This window comes from Python bivittatus, unplaced genomic scaffold (genome assembly GCF_059951505.1).
Source record: "Python bivittatus isolate LINGU-HERP-01145 unplaced genomic scaffold, Pbiv_v1 ctg000080_np1212, whole genome shotgun sequence".
In the NCBI taxonomy this organism is placed as follows: domain Eukaryota; kingdom Metazoa; phylum Chordata; class Lepidosauria; order Squamata; family Pythonidae; genus Python; species Python bivittatus.
The window spans coordinates 42,142,957-42,169,238 of NW_028277035.1; the positions used below are offsets into that span (position 1 = coordinate 42,142,957).

Here is a 26,282-nt window from a genome sequence, read left to right on the forward strand (position 1 = left end):
GAATTCCATGTTCGACTGTCCATGTTACAGTTGAGGCATTTCTGGAGGATATTGTGTTCTGCAGTGGATAGTGGTCGGCTGGACATGTTGACTACCCATTCAGGTTCAGGTGCCTCTTTGTTTCTGGAGTTTAGTTTGAGCAGTTTAGTTTGAAGTTTTGTTTTTCTTTTCTCAGCTTGTCTTAGGGATGTGGTCTTGATGGTGTTTGTCAGTATATTTGTGTGCTCTGGGGTCATGGTTTGGTCCAGTTGCTCCTTGAGGTTGTCTATGGTATGCTGGAATTTGTTGAGTCTGAGGCTCATTCATATTGCCTGGCAAGGTATTTTTTTCTTCTAGATCTCATTCGTTCAAAACGTTGATCCTTTCTTCTGAAAAATCATCTCCAGTTCTTCTATTACTCCTACTCTTTGGAGTGCTCTATGCAAACCATCTTTAACTACTTTCATATCACCATGGACAATTTAAGTGACAGAAAATCATATGGACAGACATGTCATCCCCTTTGTTCATAATTACATTTATTGTACATCTTCATTTCTCTGGGTATCTGTGACATAGTATAATAAACACACAAATATAAAATAAACACATCCCTTTAATAAACACAAAATGCTTTACACAAAATAAGATCTAACTTAGAGGTGCACTCTCTTCTTTGGAGGAGCCTTTTATCACCGAGAGAGAAGAGAACGGCTTGGACCTCTTTCCTAACTTTCACGGGCAGAGCTCGCTTCTCCAAAGGAAAACCAGGTTGTGAACCGAAACTCGGAAGTCCCACGTGCGAGCCTCCGATGGCCCACTCTTCTTTTCTTGTCTCTGCGTTTCTGCAACCCGGCCGTTGCAGCCGAGTCCTTCGGGAAGTGCTTCCGGTTCGCGGAGGGCCCTGACTGCCGGGGTCTGGTTTTCGGGGAGGTCGCTCAGGAGCGAGGTAGGGTCGCCGGTTCTTCTCCTTTCTTCGGCTGCGCGGGTGCCAGATGGAACTGCCTCTGCTAATAGTCCGGTTCCCGGAGGGCAGGGATCCCCCGACTCCGGAAAGACTGGCGCGGGCAGGAAGGGTAGCCCTTGTGGGCAGGGAGCGCGCGGGAGGGGAGCCTCTCCATCGTCCGCGTGCTCGCGATCGGCAGGTGGACCTGCTCCCTCCGCGCAGAGCCCGAGGGCTCTCCGAGGCGCCCAGGTTGTCTTGGGGAGATACGCTCTCTGCAATTCAGTTTCTGCCCGAGTCAGCGTGCCCTGGTCGCCTGGTGGGATCTACCTTCTAAACCTGTGCGCCGTGGGGTGTGCTTTCCGTTTGGAGAGAAAGGGGACAAAACCTAGCGCGATGATATAAAAGAGGGTAGCGGAAAGAGAATCGCGCCCACTGTTGCTTATGCTGTTATTCCGTGCATAAGCGGGTTGATGGGAGGAGCAGCGTTCTATAAAAACGAGAACGTTGTAATAAATCGATCGGTGCTGCCCGCACAGGGCTTTCAGGAGAGAGCCGTTCCTAGTACCGGCTGGGAAGTGCCACAGATTGCACGTGGGCGGTTTTGCATGCAGAACTTATGTTCTGAGTTCCAGTTCCAGTTCATGCTTGCTTAAACTTCTCTATGAATGAAAACGCTGCGGTTAGAGGGGTGCCGCTCGCTATACCCCTTAAATGATATAGATGCGGACTTGACTAATCTTGATGCTTCGAAATGTTTTTTAAAGTGTTTGTGTTGAAATAAGAGACATCTTCCTTAATGCTGCGATTCCAAAATCTCTCAACTGTGGAAAGCCATTTCTTGCTAACAGTTTTCCTAAACGTAGAGAACCTTCAGTAAGCTATTAGGCAGGATGCTCGATGCGTGTATCCTGAATGTAAATGCAGTGGTGATGATTTACTGAAGTGATAGTAGTGTTAAACTGAGAAAATCCTCTACTGTACCAATGCATTGGAAGTTTGAAGTAGATAAAAGTAGATGCTCTGCTTCTGGTGGGATTCTCTTGCAAATTGTTTAGTCTTCATTTGCTTGAATCAGATTCCAGTAGTTATTCAGACAAGGGGAGACTGGTCTGTCTTTGAAATATATGATTCTTTATTAAAGAATTGTTAGTGAGAATAATCTTTTGTATGGTACTGATTATATATAAGGTTCTATGTATCACAAGCTAATGTTAACTTTTTGTTTGCTTAAAACGCCACACTCTTTTGGAGATTTTGCTGGAATTTGTGATCTGGTAGTTGATCTGTATACGAGCAATATGATTATGTTGTTTTCCCTGGCACTTTTTCTTTCCCTCTGTTTTCTAAAGACCTCTCTATTATGCATACTTTCCTGAGAGTCTGTTTTATTAAAGTTGGGAGAAGGACATTGTGTAAAAGAGCCTCTACTGTACCAGTCTGAAAGATACCACAGAAATGATGTACTGGATTTGTTACAGTGCAATCAGATATGTATCTATTGAAAAGTGAGTCCCATTAAGTGTGTTGAGGACGACAGCTCAAATTTAAGTCTTTAGGTTGTTTTTCCTGTTATATCTGACAAAGGTTAGATATCTGGAATTGTCTGATCATTTATCCCGTTATTTCTTTTGCTTTTCCATAGGATTGTTTTCAACATATGTTACAACTATGGCTGTGTCTCTCATTATAAAATGGGGTGGGCAGGAATTTTTAATAACCACCTTGTCAGAAGAGGACACGGTGTTGGATCTCAAGCAGTCACTCAAAGGACTCACAGGAGTGCTACCAGAACGCCAAAAACTTCTGGGACTTAAAGTAAAAGGTAATCTGCTCCTTGTCTTTTTGTTGAGTTAGGTGGCTGCAATAGTGCTGGTGGTTAAAATGATTAAATGTTAAAGCACTTCTTAAAAAATTAATATAAACCCTGGTCCAAGGTTTATCTCTTGCACACTGTACAAGAGGCAGGCTAATGTCAGGCTTGTGTAATCAACAGTATTCCATCCTCTTTTTAACAGAATGTTCCAGTGACGTGTTAATACATATAGAGATGTGCAACTAATTTATATGTGTGTGCTGTTTAATGAAGTAAATGCCTCACTCAGTAAATGCCTCTGGTCTTCAGTATTTTGGAATTTATAGTAAGAATTCCAGTAATCAAGTAGGTAATAGATTATCTGTAAAAAATTAATCAGTGATTCGGTTTTGTTCCTCTGATCTTATCTTATGCTACCAGTATGAGGGATAGATAGACAATTCTCAGACTAGTTCTATGAGATCAAAGAAATGTTATTGCCTATATGTATGCATGTATATATATATATGTGTGTCTCTCTCTGTGCATGTGTGTACGTATCTTGTTTTCAAAGAAGCTTGCTTCCTAATGTAGACATATTCCATGTATATCAATTTAAAAAATGAAATACTGTTGAAACATGTTAAACATTTGATAAAAATTATATCTATCCAACAGATAAAGAGATGAACCTATCTCTAGGATTGTAGCCTTAGACATATTTGTTTATGAAGATCTCTGTTTATTCCCCCTTAGGATCTTTCAGTGGTATATTGGCTAAATGAATTAAATGATTTATCTATACATTTGTTTGTTAGATTTACATCCCTTCTTTACTTCATGAACTTAAGGCAGTTTACGTAGCATACTTTCCTTAATTTTTTCCCCACAACAACCCTGAGAAGCGGGTTGGACTGAGGGATACTGACTAGCCCAAGGTTACTCGATGAGTTTTCATGGTTAAGAATGGATTTGAACCTGGGTCTCCCTGATCCTAGTCAAGCACCTTAATCACTATATCACACTGGCTCTTACAGGGTGTATTATTTACACTTGGGGTCCTAGTAGGATGTGTGATAGGTGGGGCAGGGCCATCCCTGAGTGCACAGTACAAGGGAGACATAAATTGATCTAGTGGCTCCAAGCATGGCGAGTCAGGGGTTGGCCAACTGATAAGCCATTGCTGGGCCCTGGCTAGCCACCTTACCTCCACCCTGAGGTCATGCTCGTGAGTCGGACAGCCGTACAAGTTGAATGAATAAATTGCTTTTAGCACCCAAAGAAACCAGGATGTGTAGGATGTGTAAAGCAAGCACAAACCACTGTTTGCAGCCTGGCTGTAACGGTCAGGTCTGGAGTTTAAAATCATAGAGTAAACACATCATTTCTAGGTTATTTAGCTGCTTGTGTTAGCAGGAAAAGCTGAGAAAGTATGTATGTTGCATCAGTAGTGTGCAGATTGTTCTTAATGTTCTACATTGTCTATATTATGTTTGCAGTAGTCTTACATAAAGAACCAAAGTGCAAATTAACAGGGATTTCAGATACCTAAGAAAAAGAAGTAGAAAATTCCCCAGAATGTAAGCCCTAGCCGCTCTTCAGACCAGCTGTTCTTATTTGAAAAGAATGAGGAATGTTTCCTGACTGACTGAAACACAGTAAATACCAAGCTGTGTTAGAGAAGCAGCCAAAAAAATTCTTACTGATTTATTGATGCCTTTCAGCATGTATAGTAGAGAAGTTATATAGAAAGAATTTTGTTGACATTGTTTATTTTTAATAAATGGTTAAGAGGACATTTGGCATCATTGATCTTAATGTGTCAATGATTCAAAAATGCCACACAGAATAAGCAAGAAGAGGAAATTATACACTCACTGAAGAAGTCTAATCTGTTTATATTGCAGGCAAGCCAGCAGAAAATGATGTGAAGCTTGGATCATTAAAATTGAAACCAAATACGAAAATCATGATGATGGGGACTCGTGAGGAAAGCTTGGTAAAATATCTTCTTGCTCTATTAAAACACACATACCAACTTCTAATGGCTGTTTAAAAATCTAATTAAAATGAAACCATCAAAATCATGTTAAAATGATCTAAGAGCCTGCTTATGCAAATATAAGTAAAAACTTTCAGTGTAGTCTTTTGTGTAAGTATTTACCTTTGCACAATACGTATTAATGGACCACATATTAATGGGCCAAATTTATTATTCCATATGCAAGATTCCTACATACCATGTGAGGTTACAGAATACTGTACTGTTTGCTTTCCATTTTGTTTATTTCCGTGTTCATTTTGTTGTTGGCTGGTAGCCTTTAATTAAATGGCAGCTGCTGGTTTACTGTAAGGATGGTGTCAATTTATTCACCATGTTTACTCTCTGTTAACTCCTTCTGTAGCTATCCAGAAATCATTAGTTTAGGCTGCAGTCCTTTGATTCTTAAGATAATGTCTTGAGGGCCATTGGACATTGGATTCTCTTCTTCAAGGCTTGTGAGAATGTCCCAACCTTGAAAGAGGAGCTCCAGGAGCTCCAGGATCTGTCCCCTCTTTTGGTTTCGGTACAAACGTTCCCATTCCCTCCTTCGCCAGTCGCTCTCCTAAAATCAGGAGAGAGGAAGAAAAGGGAGGATTGAGGCATGTACCATGTCACATGGTAGAACAGGGGAGATACTGCAGCCAAGCTCTCTTACCCCTCCATGACACCTCTGGAGAGAAATTTAGTACAACACTTGTCCTGACCTGAACTTTTTCTCCCATTGCTTGAAGTGGAAAAGATTACAAAAGTGTTGGAGCCTTTAATATCAGAAAACTTAGACTGGATGAATAGTTTCCCCTTTTCTTGCCCTATAAGCCAAGATCCTACTTTTGTGTGGGTTTCAGAGGCTTGAATGGTTATCTGAGTTTTGTTCTTTGCTTACAAATCCCAGCATTTTTAAATGTAACAACTCTGCAGGTGATTTTCAGTTTACATCTGCAGGAGGAATCAAGTGGGAGTGAAGGGATGTTATGCTGCAGCAGGCAATTCAGTTCATAATAAGCCAGAACCTCATAGCTATGTGGCTGCCTTTTTTTATTTTTATTTTTTTGTAATCCACCAAATTAGAAGAACACATGACTGTTTCCATGCTAATTTTTTTTAAAAATTACCTTCATTATAGGAAGATGTCCTTGGGCCACCTCCTGATAATGAAGATGTAGTCAATGATTTTGATATTGAAGAGGAAGTTGTTGAAGTAGAAAATCGGTGAGTCAATGTATAGAGTAATAAGTGAACGGTTAGTTAAAGAAATTACAACTACATGATGCTTATATTATTTGTGTTTAGGGAGGAGAACCTGCTAAAAATCTCCCGCAGAGTTAAGGAGTACAAAGTAGAAATACTGAATCCTCCACGAGAAGGGAAGAAATTGTTGGTCCTCGATGTTGATTACACATTGTTTGGTAAGTCATGAATCTTATGCTCAAGCTGTTACTCGCTGTTTAATGTTGTTGTATATCTTGATTGCTTACTCTTTTAATATATACTTTATAGCTCTTATAGTATGGTTTACAACAATAATTACAATATCTCACATAATAACAGCTTAAATAGTAGCAGGTAGATCATGATGACAGCATAAAACCATAAGGTAGTAAGCAACATGAGATAAAACATTTTAAAAATCTGCTGAAATTCCACCAATGAGGGGAATATAAACATCTTCAAGTGAAATAATTTCAATTAGTCAAGTGGATTATGAAAATATCTCATTTCCTGGTACCTGCTAATCCAATGGCTCTTAATGGCCAACTGTAAATCATGTTATATAAGGCTGATCCTATGGTATAAGCAGTTAATTGTTCAGTAAATAAGAGGGCCAAAGCTTTAAAGAACAAATATTGAACCTGAAAATCAGCACACAGTTGGTGGGTTGAATATATAGTCACATTTTTAAATATATGTTTATTGTTTATACTCATAGGGGAAAACACTGATATACAGTAATTTAATCTGAAGCAAATTTCATGTCACAGTAAGCATAATACTGTCCTAAGTTCTTGGACGAGCTCTGCAGGATAATTTTGATTAAGTTCTACTTAATTTCAGTTAAATTCAGTTAATGTAAACAAAAATCTGAAATCAGTAGGTCAGTTCACACATAATGTTTACAGACTGTGGTTCCAGGTAATTAAACCATAGTTCCCTGTTTCAGATGTAACAGAAGTAGAACTTAAGCTAACAAGAATCTGTGCTGAAGGTTGTACATGTAGAAAAAAGGTGAAGACCAGATGATCAGTTAGGCCTAATGTTGATCCCCAGCTTACTGAATTCTGATTTAGGAACTTGGGAGTGTCATGTCCGCAAGATAATAGTTGTGATCTTGAACTGTACATCATTGAATCATTATTAGGCTTGTACACTTAGTTTCACTCTGTAGAGGCAGTGATTCTTTTTGTTGAAGTGAGGAGGTAGTGTTTTGCCTTGAACTACTTTAGGCTAGTACTGCGGGAGAAATCTCTGCTTATTCTTCCTCTCCAAAACTAGCTGAAATGGAACCAAAGTTGTGCAGCTTTGGCAAATGCTGTGGGGATTGTCTACACCGTATGCCAGAAAACCTCCAAGACACACTATGGCATTGCTTACGGGATTCACTAAAAGTGCTCAGCTTGGAAGACCTTTGGTGCATACCTTTAGCTCATTGTGAGGAATGGCATGTACCATGGCTGAAAGTGGCCAACCTGGGAAACCTTTGGTCATACTGAGCACTCCAGGTTTGGTGGCATCAGCATGTGCTGCAGAATTCCTATGACTAATGGTTTCTATGCATACAGTTCTGCATTTTGATGCAACATTTGGAACAGTACACTTTCAGAGAAGTTAAAATTCTACCTATCAGCTGGTATGGAGAAGAGAGATTGGATTTTTTTCTGCTTTTCCTTCCCTGCAGAGGATCTGATTTGTAGTATTTTAGGCTTTTTTGAAGATTACAAGCCCATAAGCACTGGACTTTTTTCACCACACCTTTAGATCAGAGTGTCAATCCATCGGGCTGATGTTCAAAGAAAATTTGAACCCAGTCAAATGAACCAGATGACTTTCTTCTCAGATCACAGGTCATGTGCAGAAACGGGAATTGAGCTGATGAGGCCCTACCTTCATGAGTTCCTGACATCTGCATATGAAGATTATGATATTGTAATTTGGTGTAAGTCATCTACTTTACAAACAAAAATGCTTTCATTACTTGCCATTCTTATTTGCAACTCATGAATTTGATTATAGATATTGAAGCTTAAGTCTCCATCTTTTTGTGTTCAGTCTTTCTGTTGCATTTGATTAAGTTTAATTTTGGGCAGTTGAGCAGACTGTGTTAATGAAAAATATAGCTTTTTGGGGGGAAAATAGATTAGAAATCCCTTTTGACAATAAATCAGAACTATTGCAGTTGCCCAAGACCTTGGGGATGATACATTTTTCTTAAATGACAGGTTCCCCATGCCTTATCATTCCTTATTATAAACTGTTTCAAAAGCTTCCTCTGATTTCTAAGCAGCATAGTTGCCCAGGTTGGAGAGAGAGAAAGAGGTGGCAATGTGAATCCAATTTGTCCAAAAGATGTGCAGTTTTTAGATGGTTCTGTGAATCTAGGCCATGAGATATCAAACAATCTGAGCACTAGTTATTGTATCATTTGTCTATTACTCTCCCTGTGTTCATATTTTATAAATTGATGTCCAATGCTTCTTCCTGCTCCTACATGTTCCCATTAGAATGGGAGGTAGAGTAATTCTATACTTCACATACACTACTGTGCAAAAGTTTTAGGCAGGTGTGAAAAAATGCTGTAAAGTAAGAATGCTTTCAAAAATATATATTGTAATTGTTTATGTTTATCAATTTACAAAATGCAAAGTGAGCGAACAGAAGAAAAACCCAAATCAAAATTTGGTGTGACCACCCGTTGCCTTCAAAACAGCATCAATTCTTCTAGGTACCCTTGCACACAGTTTTTGAAGGAACACGGCAGGTAGGTTGTTCCAAACATCTTGGAGAACTAACCACAGATCTCCTGTGGATGTAGGCTGCCTCAAATCCTTCTGTCTCTTAATATAATCCCAGACAGACTTGATGATGTTGAGATCAGGGCTCTGTGGGGGCCAGACCATCACTTCCAGGAGTCCTTGTTCTTCTTTACACTGAAGATAGTTCTTCATGGCATTGGCTGTATGTTTGGGGTCGATGTCCTGCTGCAGAATAAATTTGGGGCCAATCACACGCCTCCGTGATGGTACAGCATGATGGATAAGCATCTGCCTGTATTTCTCAGTATTGAGGGCACCATTGATCCTGACCAAATCTCCAACTCTATTTGCAGAAATGCAGCCCCAAACCTGCAAGGAACCTTCACCATGCTTCACTGTTGCCTGCAGACACTCATTATTGTACCGCTCTCCAGCCCTTTGGCGAACAAACTGCCTCCTGCTACAGCCAAATATTTCAAATTTTGACTCATCAGTCCAGAGCACCCATGCCATTTTTCTGCACCTCAGTTCCTATGTTTTTGTGCATACTTGAGTTGCTTAGCCTTGTTTCCACGTCGGAGGTATGGGTTTTTGCCCACAATTCTTCCATGAAGACCACTTCTGGCCAGACCTCTCCAGACAGTAGATAGGTATACCTGGGTCCCATTGGTTTCCACCAGTTCTGTGCTGATGGCACTGCTGAACATCTTCCAGTGTCAAAGGGAAGTAAGCATGATGTATCTTCCATCTGCTGCATTATGTTTCCTCGGCTGACCACAGCATCTATGGTCCTCAACATTGCCCATTTCTTTGTGCTTCTTCAGAAGAGCTTGAACAGCACATCTTGAAACTCCAGTCTGCTTTGCAATTTTTGCCTGGGAGAGACCTTGCTGATGCAGTCTAACTACCTTGTGTCTTGTTGCTGTGCTCAGTCTTGCCACAGTGTATGACCTGTGACACAAAACTGTCTTCCACAACCTCACCTTAGTAGCAGAGTTTGGCTGTTCCTCACCCAGTTTTAAGCCTCTTACACAGCTGTTTCTGTTTCAGTTAACGACTGTGTTTCAACCTACATATGAAATTGATGATCATTAGGACCTGCTTGGTATAATTGGTTAATCGTACACCTGACTCTAATCCTACAAGATCCCTGACTTTGTGCAAGTGTACAAAGTGTCCAAGTGTAAGAATTGATGCTGGTTTGAAGCCAAAGGGTAGTCACACCAAATATTGAATTGTTTTTGGTTTTTCTTCTGTTCGCTCACTTTGCATTTTGTAAATTGATAAACATAAACAATTACAATATATATTTTTGAAAGCATTCTTACTTTACAGCATTTTTTCACACCTGCCTAAAACTTTTGCACAGTACTGTATTGTGTAAATTGATTATTTTTACCTTTGTTTATTCATATATAGTGGTATTATATGGTTTCTATCTCAATATATCTACAAGTATACAGTCTACTAGCTAGGAATTGTGAAAGTTCATCCAATATATCTGAGTAGTACCAGGTTGGGAAAGGCTTTCTTAGACGCATCCGGAACCATCCAACAGGTAGAATTTTGGCTGCCGGGATACCCAGCTCCTTCTTAATAACTGATCAGTAGACTTGAATAGGGCTTGAATAGGTAGGATGATTTCTTAACTATAAATAAGAAGAGAGTGAAAGCTAAACTAAAAATAAATAATATCAAAATAATTATTTACCCTTATTTTAAAAACAGAACAATTTTTCATTTTATAATCTCTTTTTCTACTTCAGCTGCAACTAATATGAAATGGATTGAAGCTAAAATGAAAGTAAGCATACTATATATATATATATATATATATATATATATCTGTCTCTAATTTTCTATGTAGATTTAGAATTTAAAGGGTTTTTTAAATGATCTGTTCACAAAATTTTGAATCTGCTTTAAATTAAAATACAGAACTCTGTGGTGTTGCTAAACCGGCATACAGTCAGGTCCAGAAATATTGGGACATCGACACAATTCTAACATCTTTGGCTCTATACACCACCACAATGGATTTGGAATGAAACAAACACAATGTGCCTTAACTGCAGACTGTCAGCTTTAATTTGAGGGTATGTACATCCAACTCAGGTGAACGGTGTAGGAATTACAACAATTTGCATATGTGCCTCCCACTTGTGAAGGGACCAAAAGTAATGGGACAATTGGCTTCTCAGCTGTTCCATGGCCAGGCGTGTGATATTCCCTCAGTACCCCAATTACAATGTGCAGATAAAAGGCCCAGAGTTCATTTCAAGTGTGCTATTTGCATTTGGAATCTGTTGCTGTCAACTCTCAAGATGAGATCCAAAGAGGTGTCACTATCAGTGAAGCAAGCCATCATTAGGCTGAAGAAACAAAACAAACCCATCAGAGAGATAGCAAGAACATTAGGCGTGGCCAAAACAACTGTTTGGAACATTCTCAAAAAGAAGGAACGCACCGGTGAGCTCAGCAACACCAAAAGACCCAGGACACAACGGAAAACAACTGTGGTGGATGACCGAAGAATCCTTTCCCTGGTGAAGAAAACACCCTTCACAACAGTTGGCCAGATCAAGAACACTCTCCAGGAGGTAGGTGTATGTGTGTCAAAGTCAACAATCAAAAGAAGACGTCACCAGAGTGAATACAGAGGGTTCACCACAAGATGTAAACCATTGGCGAGCCTCAAAAACAGGAAAGCCAGATTAGAGTTTGCCAAACGACATCTAAAAAAGCCTTCACAGTTCTGGAACAACATCCTATGGACAGATGAGACCAAGATCAATTTGTACCAGAGTGATGGGAAGAGAAGAGTATGGAGAAGGAAAGGAACTGCTCATGATCCTAAGCATACCACCTCATCAGTGAAGCATGGTGGTGGTAGTGTCATGGCGTGGGCATGTATGGCTGCCAATGGAACTGGTTCTTTTGTATTTATTGATGATGTGACTGCTGACAAAAGCAGCAGGATGAATTCTGCAGTGTTTCGGCCAATATTATCTGCTCACATTCAGCCAAATGCTGCAGAACTCATTGGACGGCGCTTCACAGTACAGATGGACAATGACCCAAAGCATACTGCAAAAGCAACCAAAGAGTTTTTGAAGGGACAGAAGTGGAATGTTATGCAATGGCCAAGTCAATCACCTGACCTGAATCCCATTGAGCATGCATTTCACTTGCTGAAGACAAAACTGAAGGGAAAATGCCCCAAGAACAAGCAGGAACTGAAGACACTTGAAGTAGAGGCCTGGCAGAGCATCACCAGGGATTAAACCCAGCGTCTGGTGATGTCTATGCGTTCCAGGCTTCAGGCTGTGATTGACTGCAACGGATTTGCAACCAAGTATTAAAAAGGGAAAGTTTGATTTATGATTATTATTCTGTCCCATTACTTTTGGTCCCTTAACAAGTGGGAGGCACATATGCAAACTGTTGTAATTCCTACACCGTTCACCTGAGTTGGATGTACATACCCTCAAATTAAAGCTGACAGTCTGCAGTTAAAGCACATTGTGTTTGTTTCATTCCAAATCCATTGTGGTGGTGTATAGAGCCAAAGATGTTAGAATTGTGTCGATGTCCCAATATTTCTGGACCTGACTGTAAGTAAATCCATTGGCTTGGATCCTTAAGTTTCCACGAATAAAGTAGAAATTAATTCTGCACATGGGAAGCTCCTGCAAATAAATGGACGAGGAGCTGATTTTTCACCAATTCTCCTTTGTGCCTTAGAAATATCCTTGTTGCTGGAACCATATGGAAGCTTTAGCTTCCATGTGGAAGCTGTAGAGCAGCAAAGAAATTGACAAAAATCAACCCTCTTTTTAACTGTAGGAGCCTCAGTTCAGTCAGAGTATGTCCCTGAATACAAAGGAACTTCTCCTTTCTGAGGAGTTCAGTTCTGAATCCAAGTCATTGGGGAACATTTCTTAAGAGAGTTAATGGAATTGTGGCTTCTCATTTATTCCCTAGTAGTGATTAGTAGCGATTTGCCTCTCATATATTGGCCTACGGTTAAAGTGAAAGACGTTGCCAAAATAGCAATAGCAATAGATCCTGAGTTAAGCAAATCTATAGGGATCTAGTAACTACCCACCACCAGATCCTGAAATCACCCCATATTTTTCTTCTGGACCAGATATTTCCCACTAGATCTCTTAAGCCTAGCATGTAGAGGTAGTCCCTAAAGGAACATTCCCATGTATGGATCTGAAGAATGGTGAAAATAAGAACAAAAATGTCCTTTTCTTTGTTCTGCCCTCTTTTCAGCCTAGGTGGCTTCTCACTCATCATTTTAGATCATAGATCTGGCAGGCCTTCATATAATCCACCACATAATTTTCCAGAGTTCCTAATTCAGTGAAAGCCATGCTAGATCACTCCAGCTTGTCACTTACCCAGTGCCTCACAGACTATATGTAAGAAGCATAATCCTATTTCTATTCCTGCAGCCTGTTGGAACTACAGGAATAATACAGCTGTGAAACAGTTGACCGACCACAATGTACAGCTCTGGGTTGGTGGATTGGAAGTTCTGTATATAGGCTGTAAGACCAGCTTTACACACTGCCAGTAAAAATGTGGGCACTTTGTATTATTTGAAACATCTTAGTCACTTTCACTAGTTGTGCTAGGATGCATGCATGTACCCATGATGGAAAATGTGTGCTATTTTTAATCTTAACAATTTCAATTTGTGAATGTATAATCCAATCAGGAACATAGGAAGGTATTTTACTTAAATTAGATTATTGGTCCATTATAATTTAGGTGATAATAATAGTCACAGAAGAATCAAAAGCTACCATTAAGCAATTGATCCCGCTTTAAAACCATCACAACTTTGTGTAATACTTGGTTGGTAAACTTGTTTATAAGATTTGAACTTATACAGAACATTGTTGAGCATTCTTAGCTCTAAGCTCTTCAATGCACTGAGCACAGTTTAGCCCAGTGTTGTCCAAACTTGGGCCACTTTAAGATGAGTGGACTTCAACTCCCAGAATTGCTGGGAGAATTCTGGGAGTTGAAGTCCACTCATCTTAAAGTGGCCAAGTTTGGACAAAACTGGTTTATCCTCTTGTGTAGCACTTTTACATATGTAACCAAGCCCAAAGGACTGCTAGGTGTTTTGACCTCCTGTTCCTGAATCTAAGCACATTTTCAAGCATTTCTCAGTAACAACACCCAGTCCATAACTTCACAATAACACTCATTCCAACTGGGTGCAAAAATGAAGCTGCTCTATTTGTATGGAAAGAGCTGCATTTTCTCTTGGAAGCAGTCGGTTAAACAAAAAATATGCCAAGCTGCTCAATCATGTTGATTTAAAAAAAAAAAAAGCCAATTTGTCTGTCAAGCACCTGCTTCTTGGAACACTTGAGTGCCCTGTTGTAGAGTAAGCTTTTGACATTTCTGATGCATTCCAAATGTGCCTGCAATATTAAATGACCTGGAAAATAAAAATAAAAAGAGGAATGTCCTCTGTTAATTGTGATGACCTAGCAAAACAGCCAGTTCTGTTGCTTTCATTGATTGCAATGCCACAGTTTGGCCTGTCTTCTCTGCTCCATCTCTTCTTGTCAGGAGAACTTCTTGATTTCCATGGATGAAAAAATTGTGTTTACAGTTGCTGGCTGTGTTGGTTTGTAACAGATTGGAAGCATCTTCTGTTCCTTCATAGTGTCCTTGGAGAGAGGAGTAGGCATCTATTTTAACATGTTTTAGCTGGTCCTTTTCATCTCTCTTATATGACAAGCAAATTGTTTCTGGTTTGTAAATTACAGCAGAGAGGTAGCTAGTGCACAAAATTTCAATCACTGTTCTTTTTGCACTGCAGGAGCTGGGAGTGAGCACCAATGCAAACTACAAGATAACCTTCATGTTGGATAGTGCTGCCATGATAACTGTGCACACTCCAAGGCGAGGTTTAATCGATGTATGAGCAATTTTTTTTCCTTTTAGAAGGGATTTTTTTTTCTGAATTTTTAGAAGTCTATTTATCTGTTTAGTCTATTTATTTATTTTATAAAATGTGGATTAGAGACCCAGTGATTCCCAATGCAACCTCTCCCATCATCAGAGAATGTCTGAAAGATTGTTGTATGCAATCCCAAGGGATTAGGGTATGCAGCCCAGATACTAGGATCTCCACAGTAGGATCTCCACAGTAAGATAACCTAAGGAGCAATAGTTTTAGATGATCGAAGAACGCAGTCCAAATGTACAGCTGTAAGAACTGTGCAATTTGGCTTGCTTGCTTGAGGCATCTGAAAGTAGCATACACCTTACAGGAAGGTGGTACACAGGGAGTGCTTGAACAACTTAAACAAGTGAGACAAGCTGCAGTTATTTCTCAGATATTTCCCAACTTAATGCTGTGATGGTTTACTGAGTTGGAGATCTTGTTGTCATATACTTCACTTTTTCAGATTGCTTTGCAAAAAGTGAAATGATGATGATAACGCTTGCAAGCTTTTGTAATTTTCTGTAATAAGTGAGTAACATTATTTTCTCATTTTGTAACACAATTATGCATAGAAAGTAAACATGGGACTGGAAACAAACTTCAGGTCCCCAGGGTGTCCACAGTAGGAGGGAAATGATGACGTGTACAAATGCAATGTATGTCTTGTGTCAGATATCATGATGTAAGTATGTAATTGTTTTATTTATGTAATGATATCATCAGGCATACATTGCCAGTTTGACATCATTTTGCCCTCTAACAGATAGCTTTGGTCTTCCACAAAAGAAATGGGAGACGTGCTCCTTTAAAAACCCAAAGGTGAAATCTAGCCAATTATTTTCTTGGTCTTGAGTCTTTGTGAAATGCGAATAAGAACTGTGCCTGTCTTGGCCTATTTGGGAACAAATTCCAATGAATTCAGTGAGATTTATTCCAAGATAGTTGAGTAGAGGATTGCAGCCTTAGATTCCTAAAATTGTTTAACTCTGCTCTTTATTTGGTTTTCTCCTAACTTTGCTTCTATAGGTGAAACCTCTAGGAGTTATATGGGGCAAATTTTCAGAGTTTTACAGCAAGAAAAATACTATTATGTTTGATGACATTGGTCGAAATTTTCTGATGAACCCACAGAATGGACTAAAGGTAATTTTTTACTTAGAAAAATATCAGTTCGCTAAAAAAAGTAAACTCAGGTAGATTTAAATTTGAGCAGTCTTATTATCAATGCAAACAGTATGTATGTATGTATTTAATCAATTTATATAGCCGCCTATCTCACCACAGGCGACTCTGGGCGGCGTACAACAAAGCTAAAAACAATCAATAAATAAATTAAAAAGATAAAAAGCAAAATAAAACAGAATAAAAGGTCGTTAAAAATAAGGGAGCTACCTCACTAATTCCCCTGGGGTTCCCAGGCCTGCTGGCATAACCAAGTTTTAAGGGACCTCTGGAAGCTCAACAATGATGAGGCCAACCTCACCTCAGGGGGGAGGAGATTCCACAGTGCAGGTGCCACAGCAGAAAATGTCCACCACCTGAGGCCTGCCAAATGTAGCTCCCTAGGTGACGGAACCTGTAACATGCCCTCTCTGCTGGATCTGGTAGAACGGGCAGATGAAATTGGGGAGAGGCAGTCCCTCAGATAGCCCTGCCCCATGCCCTGAAGGGCTTTAAAGGTCAATACCAGCATCTTGAATTGCACCCGGAAACAAACTGGTAACCAATGCAGCTCGTGAAGCTGAGGTGTAATGTGTGTTCTACTAGAAACACACATAACTGCTTGTGCAACTGCATTTTGCACCAGCTGAAATTGCTGGATACACTTCAAGGGCAGCCCCATGTAGACCACATTGCAGTATTCTAACTGGGAGGTGACCAGGGCAATACAAAGTCATGGAAAGGCCCTCCTAGCCACGACTGCCACCTGCTGTTTGAGCAGAAGTCGTGAGTTCAGGAGGACCCCCAGATTGCGCCCAGGGTCTGTTTGGGGCAGTGCGACCCCATCCAGTACCAAAGATGGTAAAATCCTAGAACCAGAGAGGCTGAAAACCCAAAGCCACTCAGTCTTGCCAGGGTTCAGTTGAAGCCTGTTGTTCCCCATCCAGATCCTCATAGCCTCCAGACACTGAGATGACACCCACAGCATTACTTAAGTTGCCAGGGGCGGAGAGGTACAATTGAGTACTATCAACATACTGATGATACCTCACTCCATGATGACGGATTAGCTCACCCAGCGGTCTCATATAGATGTTAGAGGAGAGGAGATGTTATGTAAGAGAAGCTATTTTTATGCTTTTATTGGAACCAGCCTTTGATCCTGTTTGCACAGTCACTAATTGGATGGCAGATTCCCTTTTTTTCATGCTGCTATCTACATGCATCCCTCTATTACATTAACACAACAGCATGTGGGACATGGGTTCTTAGAGCCTTAGTGGCTAAATGTATCCAGTCTAATTTTTTTTTTTCTTCCTAGTGTTTTTCCTGCAGATGCAGGGTCTGCTTTTTTTTCAGATCAACTGAATGTTGATCTGTTGGTTGCGACATTGGAAACAAATGCTGAGTGAACTAGGATCTCTCTGATCCTAATGCAGCACCCCATCCACTGACATCACACTGTCTTTCTGCTTTCAGTAATTTCACCAGTTCTTTTAGAGCTTGTGCAACTACTGCTGAGTAAGACCACCTTGTACTTTTCTACTAACTTTGGGTGCAAAGCTTCAGAACATGAGCAAATAACCTTTTTAGTGCTAATATAGACTTATGACCGGTCCTCGAACTTAGGACCATTGCAACATCCCAGCAGTCATGTGATCAAAATTCAGGAGCTTGGTAACTGGCATGTATATACAACAGTTGCAGCATCCCAGAGTCACGTGATCACCATTTGCGACCTTTCCAGCCAACTTCTGACAAGCAAAATCAACAGGGAACCATGTGATTCACTTAATGACCATGGTGATTAACTTAATGACTGTCACAAAAAAGTTATAAAATTGAGTGTGGTCACGTGATGCCTCTCTTAACGACTGCACCGCTTAATGATGAATTTTCTGGTTCCTGTTGTGGTCGTAAGTCAAGGACTACCTGTTTTGCAATTTTGCTAACAATAATTTCAGATCAGTTTCTTCCCATCCTCAAACTTGACAGAGCTTTTAGAAAATATGTGTCCTGGCTGTCATGATGCAAGCTAACATTGCCCTCCTAGTCTCTCTGGTTTTGGGAAATGATGGCCAATGAGTGCAAATAGCTTTAAAATCACTGCTCATATGGAGGGAGACTTGATGGACTGCAACACTGATAGAATAATATCAGTGTTGCCTTCTGGAAAAAAAAGAAACAGTGCTCAGATTTTATTGACAGCAAGACAAATTGGAGGTGACTGCTTATGAGAAATGTTGCTGTAGGAGGAATCAAGACTAGATGTTTTACTAGAGGCAGCAAATTTTAATCAGCCATTCTATAGAGTATTAATTATTGTCATCAAGGCTTGATAACCATGACAAGTGGTGCTTAGAATAAATTTCATATTCTTCTCAGAAGGACATGGTCGCCAGTGGAAACTATTGTAACAAAGGTAACAATAGTTGCTATTCTAGTTATTTTTTGTTTGTGGTTCCTGGCAATTAAATATGCATGGTATACTCTTTTTTTCCCTCCTAAGTCACAGATTGTCAGATTCATAAAGAAGCCAGGCCTGCATTCATATGGTCTGGTAGAGCAGATGTTTTGAATGCACAGTTCCCTGCCATTTCAAGCTGCCCTTGAAGGTCATCCAGAAGCTATGGCTAGTCCAGAATACAGCAGCGCAGGCAGTGTTGGGAGCATCACATTATGCTCATGTGACCCCACTGCTTCGCAAGCTACACTGGTTACCAGTCAGCTTCCAGGTGAATTCAAGGTACTTTAAAGCCCCTCATGGCATAGGGCTGGGCTAGCAGAGGGATCGCCAATGTCCAGTTGTCGCTGCCCACCCAATATGGTCAAGCAGAGTGGGTACGCTCTTGGTCTTGTCAATTAAACAGTGTCATCTTGCGGGACCGAGGAATTCCATCTTCTCCCTTGCAGTGCCTGCCCTCTGAAACAACATCCCCCCATCCCCCCCCATTGTGATTTAAACATCACAATGACGGGAGCCCTATGGCTCCCGTCATTGTGATGCTTAAAACAAGACAACATGGCATGAGGTTATTTTCTTCATTCTCTTATGGGCTCCTACATATGTTTGACTAGAAGGAAAATACTGTACCTCTACTGCAATCTGATGACTGTACACTGGAGGGCAGTCCTACTCTCTAGCAGCAAGTCAGAGTAACCAACATTCTCTGTGAGAATGATGTGGAATAAGAAAGCTGCAAAAAAAAAGTTTCACTTCTGGAACAGGCTTGCAGTAAGCAATGACATATGAGCAATAGTACATGCAGTACTATTTTTGTATTTCTTTATCTGACATGCAATTATTTTTTTTGTCCAATACATAGAGGCAATTGTTTATATTAGTTTAGCTGGTTTGACTGAGTATTATGGGAGTTGTTGTCCAAAGTATCAGGTTGGGGGAAACTGATGTAAATTCTCAAATATAGAGTGCCAGGGTGCTGTACTCCTCTCACATGCAAAGCCTAATGGCCTCTTTCAGCAAACACAATTTTTGTTAGAAACGTTCTATCAGTCCCATGTAAATGGAAATTCTTCTTGCTCTCGAGGTCAGTTGTGGTATGCTGCCTCATGTACTAATTTAAGTGACTGTGTATGTTAGTGAAAAAATAATACATATCTGCTTCAGTAGCTTGGACCTTTGAGTTGCTCCATGGATGTGGGTAGTACACAGGAACGTATCTGAGGCCCTTTGCACAAGATCCTTGGGACTTGTTGAGCATAGCAGAAGAGTAAGAGATCATTACAGATCTGTGCTGGGAGGATGGAGGCTGGCTGAGCTCAGACTGCGCCAGTGATCCACTAAAACCAATCTATGAAATTAGGCTGTGAACAGACAATCTTTATAAATATGATAAATAAATAATAAATAAATTTCACTACGTTAGTATACTCCCCATGTAATTAACCTTCATTTTATTTTTGGTCAACAGATAAAGCCCTTCATGAAAGCACATTTAAACCGAGATAAAGATAAAGAGCTCTTAAAACTTACTCAGTATCTCAAGGAAATAGCAAAATTAGACAACTTTTTGGAGTTGAACCACAAACACTGGGAAAGGTAAAGATTATGTAATTTGATGTATAAGTGAATTAGGATTGATCATGAGATGTGCATTAGCTTAACATTTGTTAGAGGATCTGTATCCTTGGCCATGAAGCACAGTGCACTTGTGTTTATTTTTTAAAATTCACGTTCAAATGTTTAGAGAAATGAGAAAAGGCAGTCAGGTATTCATATGTTCTGGAAGTACATCCACATCTTTGCTTTCCCTGGTTGAATGGGACAATTTGAAGGGAAATTGTAGGCATGCTGAGTTAAATTTAATTCCAGTCCTTTCTAGGATCTGGCTTCTCAGTGAAATAGGCAGTACTTAGGGCACCTCTTCAGCTCTTCCTGCTCAGTGCCAAGAGATTGGGGAAAGGGAAAATGCATCCACCTCACACTACCTTGCAAGCTCTCTACTGATATGCTTTTGGAATGCCTGAATAGGGCCAATGTCATAATTGGGGGGGGGGGGGGTTCAAATGAAACTGTCTCCAGTGACCTTGATGGAATCTGGTATCTCTTCTACCATGTGTTGACTTTGGCTGGGGAAATGGAACCTCTCAAAATTCTGTTCCCAGGACACGTAGTATGTGGCTTGGCAGTACTTGAGGATGAAGTGTAGTTGACTCAAGTGAAAAGGCATACGAAGCCTTTTGCTGAAACTGAGAAGGAGCATCCTCCACAAGTGGTGTGCTATACCCCTTCCTCCTGTGGTTCTGAAGGCTACATGGTACCCAGTCTGAAATGAATAAATTAATCCAGTTTCAGAATATCAGTCATATCAGTAGCAATTGTATCAGTCTGAAATGCTCAGTGTTTCTGATTATGTATATCATGTTAATGGGGAGTTGTATCTGTCATATTATAAATTCTCAATGTTTTGATTTTTTTCAGGTACCTCTCAAAGAAACAAGGACAGTAATTTTAATTTTGTGATGCTGAAACCAAACAGAAGATAGAGATCCTTTGATCTTGTGTAAGCTAGAATAAAGTAGTGCTGGACACTGACTTAATTACCCGAGTGACTCTTATACCTGGCCTTTTGGTTTGTTCTGGTCTTTTTCTTGAAGATCAGTGCTGACAAAACAAAGGAAAAGAAAATTCAGAGATAACCTTTACCTCTGAGGTTATGTAGAACATTCTCCTTGTTACTGCTACTGTAGTATTGCCAAAATTTTGAAGACCACATTGTTTTGCAGGAGGTGGGGGATGGGAAATAATTATTCAGCCTATCAGTAAATCAGTTTCCAAACTCTGATCTTGACCATGGAGCCAGTTTTTTGTATTCTCGGTTTGAGAAACAAGTACCCTTCTATGTTATGGTATTTAAGTTTATGAATTCTAAGATGTCTAATTATGTATTGGTTTGTTAAGTGTTCCTTTTGTGCAGGAAAGCACTGTCAAGAGGGAAATAAACCTTCACGTGCAGATCTGGATGATAAGATCCTTTATATGAAATGTTTCAAATATGAGAAAAGCTTTAAACCTGAAGAGACCCAGGATTAACTCCTTAAAACATGAGCATTTGCTGATCTGTTCTAATTCACTCTTTTTCAGGGTACAAGTGCTCTCAGTAACAACATTCAGCAACAGTTGTCCTAAAGCACCACACAATTTGTGCTACTTTGGCCCACACTGTGGAAGTGTGATAAATACCCACCGATAGTCCCTCATTGTGCCGTTCTTGTGCTTGAAAGCAGGCTGCCTGTTTCAAATTAAGGTAACATAAATGGTTCTGAAGGAACTAGAGCAGGCATGCTAATATGAAAAACGATAATAAATGCGTTTCTTAAAATCAGTATCCTGTCATTCTTAGCTTTATTACAGATGTTCAGCTTTGAGGGTTGTAAGCGATACTTGATTTTAACAGCCAGTAGTACTTGAGTCTTCGTGGGATGCTCTTGCTAGAAGCTGAGAAAGCTGTTGATGGAGGTATGAAACCAAGACACAGCAACAGTATAGAGACCCAAGTGGTGAAGTGTGTTCTTCTCTTGCAGATTGCTTTGCCACTGAGCTGTGGGTTTGCCAGAAGGAGACTAGCACGCAATTCCATAGAAACACAGATTGTTTTTGTCAGCAGAAGTAAAACTTCAGGAAGGCAAGGAGGCAACCCGTGTGTATAGAGTTATGTACATTAGAATGTATCTGATTGGATAGAGCAGCAGCATGCATTAGTAAGGATGGGGTGTGGATTTTATGAAGTAATGGGGTTGGAACTACGAAAACAATGATACATTGAGAAAACATTCTATGAACTCGGCTACTTTTAGTGAATTTGAACTCACTAAACTTTATCTCATACTGACCTTGCTTCCCAGAGCCTATGCTTGCTTCTGATATCTTTCTTCCAGTGTTATTGACATTCCTTAGCCTTCTAACTGTTTTACTGGTGAGCTGAACAGGTTTTATGGTTTATCAAGTCCTTGAAAAGATACTTTAGCGAGGGGGATGGTTTGCTTGTCCTAACAAATGCCATATTTCTCATGCACAATAAAGAACGCTAATTTTTCTTCTTTTCAAAATTCTATATTTTAATTGCAAAATAACCTGTGGAGTCCTTGGGGTTCTCTGAGCTTGGTTGTTTTCTTGCAAACATTTCATAAGCCGGCTAGGTAACATCTTCAGTAACTCCACAGTTCAACCCTGAGCTACACATATTCTCTTCTATTGATAAAACAACCTGTATTTTTAAAAAAACTAGTTGTAATTGGTTATCTGCTTTTCAAAATGTATCTAAGTTGTTTTTCATAAATTCTCACCAATCTGCATTGGAGATCCATACAATCTCACCAAATTGTAGGTGGGGCCATAAGCTGTTGTTTTAGATATATAGATGAATCATGCAGCATTGGAAGTGGCTAAACAGTCTTCCATCAAGCTGTAAAAAGACGCTATCCAGACACTGAATGACTTTGTCACTCAAACTGCTATAATGCAATGTCAGATATCCAGCTTCATAGGATTTTAACTTGTAGTATTCTCAGCCAGCTGTTGGTTAGGTTCCAATCCAACTAGAAAGCACAGATTTGGGGAAATTTGTAGAGACCTGTAAGTGTCCTTTTCTCCTCTGAGTCCTGTGTTTGGTTTGCCCTCAGATTTATCTAAAAAGTTGGAATATTAATGTACAGTAATTTCCACTATAGTTTGACCCCAGTACATTCCCAGTCAATTCCTATATCCAGATCAGAGCAAGCACATGCATCATTCAATACAGCCAAAAAAAAATATAGCTTAATATTTATCAAATGACAGCAAAGATTTAAAAAACCCAGTTAACTGGCAAAACAGGGAGAGAAAGACATGAAAAACGGGTAAGAATTTACATTACTTATACACCCATATCAAAATGTACAGAACTTTCCAGAGCCACGAGGAACAATGCTGTGAGTAATTAGCATGGAGAGTCCCAAAGGGAATAGCTTTTGGTTATTCCAGCTTTAATCCTTTTACATACATAACAGTAACAATAGAGATGGGGAGAAGGCACCACATGATCTTTTCTGTATTCTGTACTATGAAGGAAACAATTTGGTGGATGGGGATGATGTATCCAACACAAACTTCTTGTGTCAATACATAACTATAATAGACTCTCTGTGTATGAGCAGAATACCCTAGAGTGGTAGCAGTTCCTTTGTCTGGATATATTGGTTTGATCAATATATGATCAATATATGATCAACTGCCTAGACATCTCTTGCAATTCTGCTATTTGAAAGCACGTTCTTCTGCCATATACAGAAAAACGGATTATTTATTTCCACAAATGACAACTTTCTGCCTTTGGGCTTTTTAAAAAGCAAAATGTGATTTGCAATGAGTCCTTTTGCATTACGTTTTGTAGTTGGACCTGTGTGGATGGATTCCAACCCCTTTATCTGCTATGGTGCAGCCAAGGACAAAAGTCTCATTTCAGGCTTTTAATAATAAGTTATTAACAGTTCTCCGGTAACTAATCAGTAAATTTCAAAGCCAAATAAGGAATTCTCAAGGCATAGTTTATGGTCCTACATATGTCACACACATTGTAAATGCATGTTTACAACTTTTTATTTTCCAGTGTCAAAACTTCATCCATGCGCACAAGGATACCCCTGTGAATGCATACCAAACTCAAAGTCTACCTGGGAAGGCTAAGTTTGAATTCCAGAAGAATGAAGGCAGGAAACACATCATGCACAATATCTTGCCTTGCAGGAAAGCTCCAAGGAATTATCATTCCCACCCGCTTTTTAAACGCCTGACAAGGCTTGGCCAATCCCAGTTGGGTACTCTTCTCATTCCTCTTGATTCTTGTTTACTTCAGTGCCTCCGCCAATTCACATGGGGAGCATCTTCTGTTTTGGGAACCATTTCTAATGGCATCTTCTTAGAAGTCTTATTTCTGTGGATCTCATATCTTCCATCCTTCATGAACATCCATTCCTATCTTCACTCAAATACATAGCACAAGGGGGGGGGGTGTATGTACATAGATAGATCAATAGACAGATGGACGCAGCAACAAACATACATATAGAAAGACAATATACAGATACAAATCTACATGGTTATATTGGTAACTACATGGTAATACTGGTAACAATATGGCGAGGCACAGGTACTGCATTAATAATGATACCTTTTTATATGTCAGCATAACATCTAGCATTTATCAAAAGGAGGGGTTAGCCAGAATGATAAAACAATCTGAAAGTAGCAGGACAGGGATGAAGCAAGGCACTCTGCATAGTGATGACCAGGCACCTGAGCTACGATTTTTCAGTGAACTTAACCATTGCTCTTTACCAATCCTTTATTCTCAAGCTGCATATTCTTTGGGATTTAAGATTTTATGATACCAGGAGCAAAATTATTATTCTGATAAAGATAGGACTGTTTCAGCAACATTATGCATAGGCTACTTCATGGTCCAGAGGCCTCTTTATCTGGGGGTAATGATAAAAGAGGAAACCACCTCTTTTGGTTAACAGCAGCATTCCCTCAGGGATAATCTGCTAGGTGCCACACCGTAGATGGGTCTAAAGCAAGCAGTAAGTGGGATCAGAGCCAAGATCTGATAGGGCTATCTTTCTCAGACACCCCTTTCATCCTTCTCCTGGCAACCTCTTCTCTTTCACCTAAGCAGGAGACTGTAAGCAACCACAGAAAAGCCTTTCTACAAGTCTGAATTAGTCTCTTGTGGAAGGGGGAGGATTCAGATCACTTTGAAGAATGCATGTAGTCTGGGATTGCTGGTTTTTTACCTTGGATGCAATGTGATGATAACGGCATATAAATTAAGATCTCTACATATTGGGATGAGGCATTTGTCACTCAGGCCTTTCAGATCTAGAAGCTGGCCAGATTCAATTGATCCAAGACTCCAAACTATCATTAACCAAAGCTGTATGTTTCTCACCAATTCCATTTGATGAAGAATATGGTAGCCTCTGTAACTAATGCTCTAGAGCAGTCTTTCTCAACCTTGGTGACTATAGGATTTGTGGACTTCAGAATTCCCCAGCCAGCTAAGTGTTTCTTCTTAGCAGCGAATGTCACTCAATTTTATATGGATGAGTGTACAGTAAAAAGAGTGAGATCTAAACCTACAACTTCCTTTTGGTTGGCAAGTCTGGTTTTTTTTCCCCCCCAATAGGAACTGACTCTTCTCTTCCAGATAACAATACAGCCTATACTCATTTTTCCATATTACTTAACGAATTACTTTCTATTGCACTTAATAAAACCACAGTACTTGTAGACCACTTCTCTAAGCTGTCCTGTAGCTTTGATCTTCCCTTAGATTTTATTTTATTTTTATGATGCTAGTGGATGACCAACAAAGCAATGTTCAGAAATATATATTAGAAAAGACTTCATGATGATGATGGTGAAGCTTGGCTGAGCTGCTAGGATACTACTAGTAATGGACCCATTTGAGAATCAGTGTAGTTAATGCCTGACTCAGATATAAGCTCAGGATGAAGAAAGAAATTATGACTGGCATTCTGGCAGAATCTAATCAATTGCTAATGCAAGAAGCATGGCTATAAATTTGGGTATTTAAACTGTTTATTGCAGCAGTTCTGTTCAGTCTGAAATACTAACCCTCTAGTTATAGCTTTGTGGAACCATAAAATACCACCCAAAGGCAGTCATCATTACTCTGGGAGGAAAAAAACCCGCAACTACTTAATTACTCATGTAGATAATTGTGGAGGGAGTCTAATTCTAGATGCTTTTTCACAGTTAAGGAGTTGTAGACGTGTGCCTGGCAAACGTCTATGCAGAAAAGACTACAGGGATTCATGAAGTCAAGGTTGTGACCTCATTTCCCTTTCTGCTCCCCTGCAATTATGAATCTGTTAATTGCCTTGTAACT

At 39.9% G+C, this 26,282-nt stretch overlaps 1 protein-coding gene across 3 annotated transcripts; it reads left to right on the top strand.

The window, feature by feature from the left end:
• The first annotated feature begins 822 nt into the window (after positions 1–822).
• On the top strand, positions 823–22,413 carry UBLCP1 (ubiquitin like domain containing CTD phosphatase 1). 3 transcript variants are annotated; one of them, XR_015794808.1, is made up of 12 exons: positions 823–928; positions 2,568–2,747; positions 4,625–4,716; positions 5,885–5,970; positions 6,052–6,167; positions 7,814–7,912; positions 10,496–10,533; positions 14,581–14,679; positions 15,736–15,852; positions 19,803–19,930; positions 20,813–20,894; positions 21,476–22,413. XR_015794808.1 is itself a non-coding variant. In XM_088133905.1 (11 exons), the coding sequence occupies exons 2-11, from the start codon at positions 2,594–2,596 to the stop codon at positions 20,838–20,840; spliced, it is 957 nt and encodes a 318-aa protein (XP_087990031.1). In that variant the 5' UTR covers positions 823–928; positions 2,568–2,593; the 3' UTR covers positions 20,841–22,413. The 3 variants fall into 3 exon arrangements, 2 of the variants coding, with proteins under 2 accessions (XP_087990031.1, XP_087990032.1); XM_088133905.1 differs by having other exon boundaries at positions 20,813–22,413; XM_088133906.1 differs by lacking the exon at positions 7,814–7,912 and having other exon boundaries at positions 20,813–22,413.
• The last annotated feature ends 3,869 nt before the right edge of the window (positions 22,414–26,282 follow it).

Excerpts from the sequence above, each read along its gene's own strand:
- UBLCP1 (XM_088133905.1), top strand. The coding sequence starts at position 2,594 with ATGGCTGTGTCTCTCATTATAAAATGGGGTGGGCAGGAATTTTTAATA. Across the intron at positions 4,717-5,884 it reads GGACTCGTGAGGAAAGCTTG|GAAGATGTCCTTGGGCCACC; the intron begins GTAAAATATCTT and ends CCTTCATTATAG. Across the intron at positions 7,913-10,495 it reads TTATGATATTGTAATTTGGT|CTGCAACTAATATGAAATGG; the intron begins GTAAGTCATCTA and ends TTTCTACTTCAG.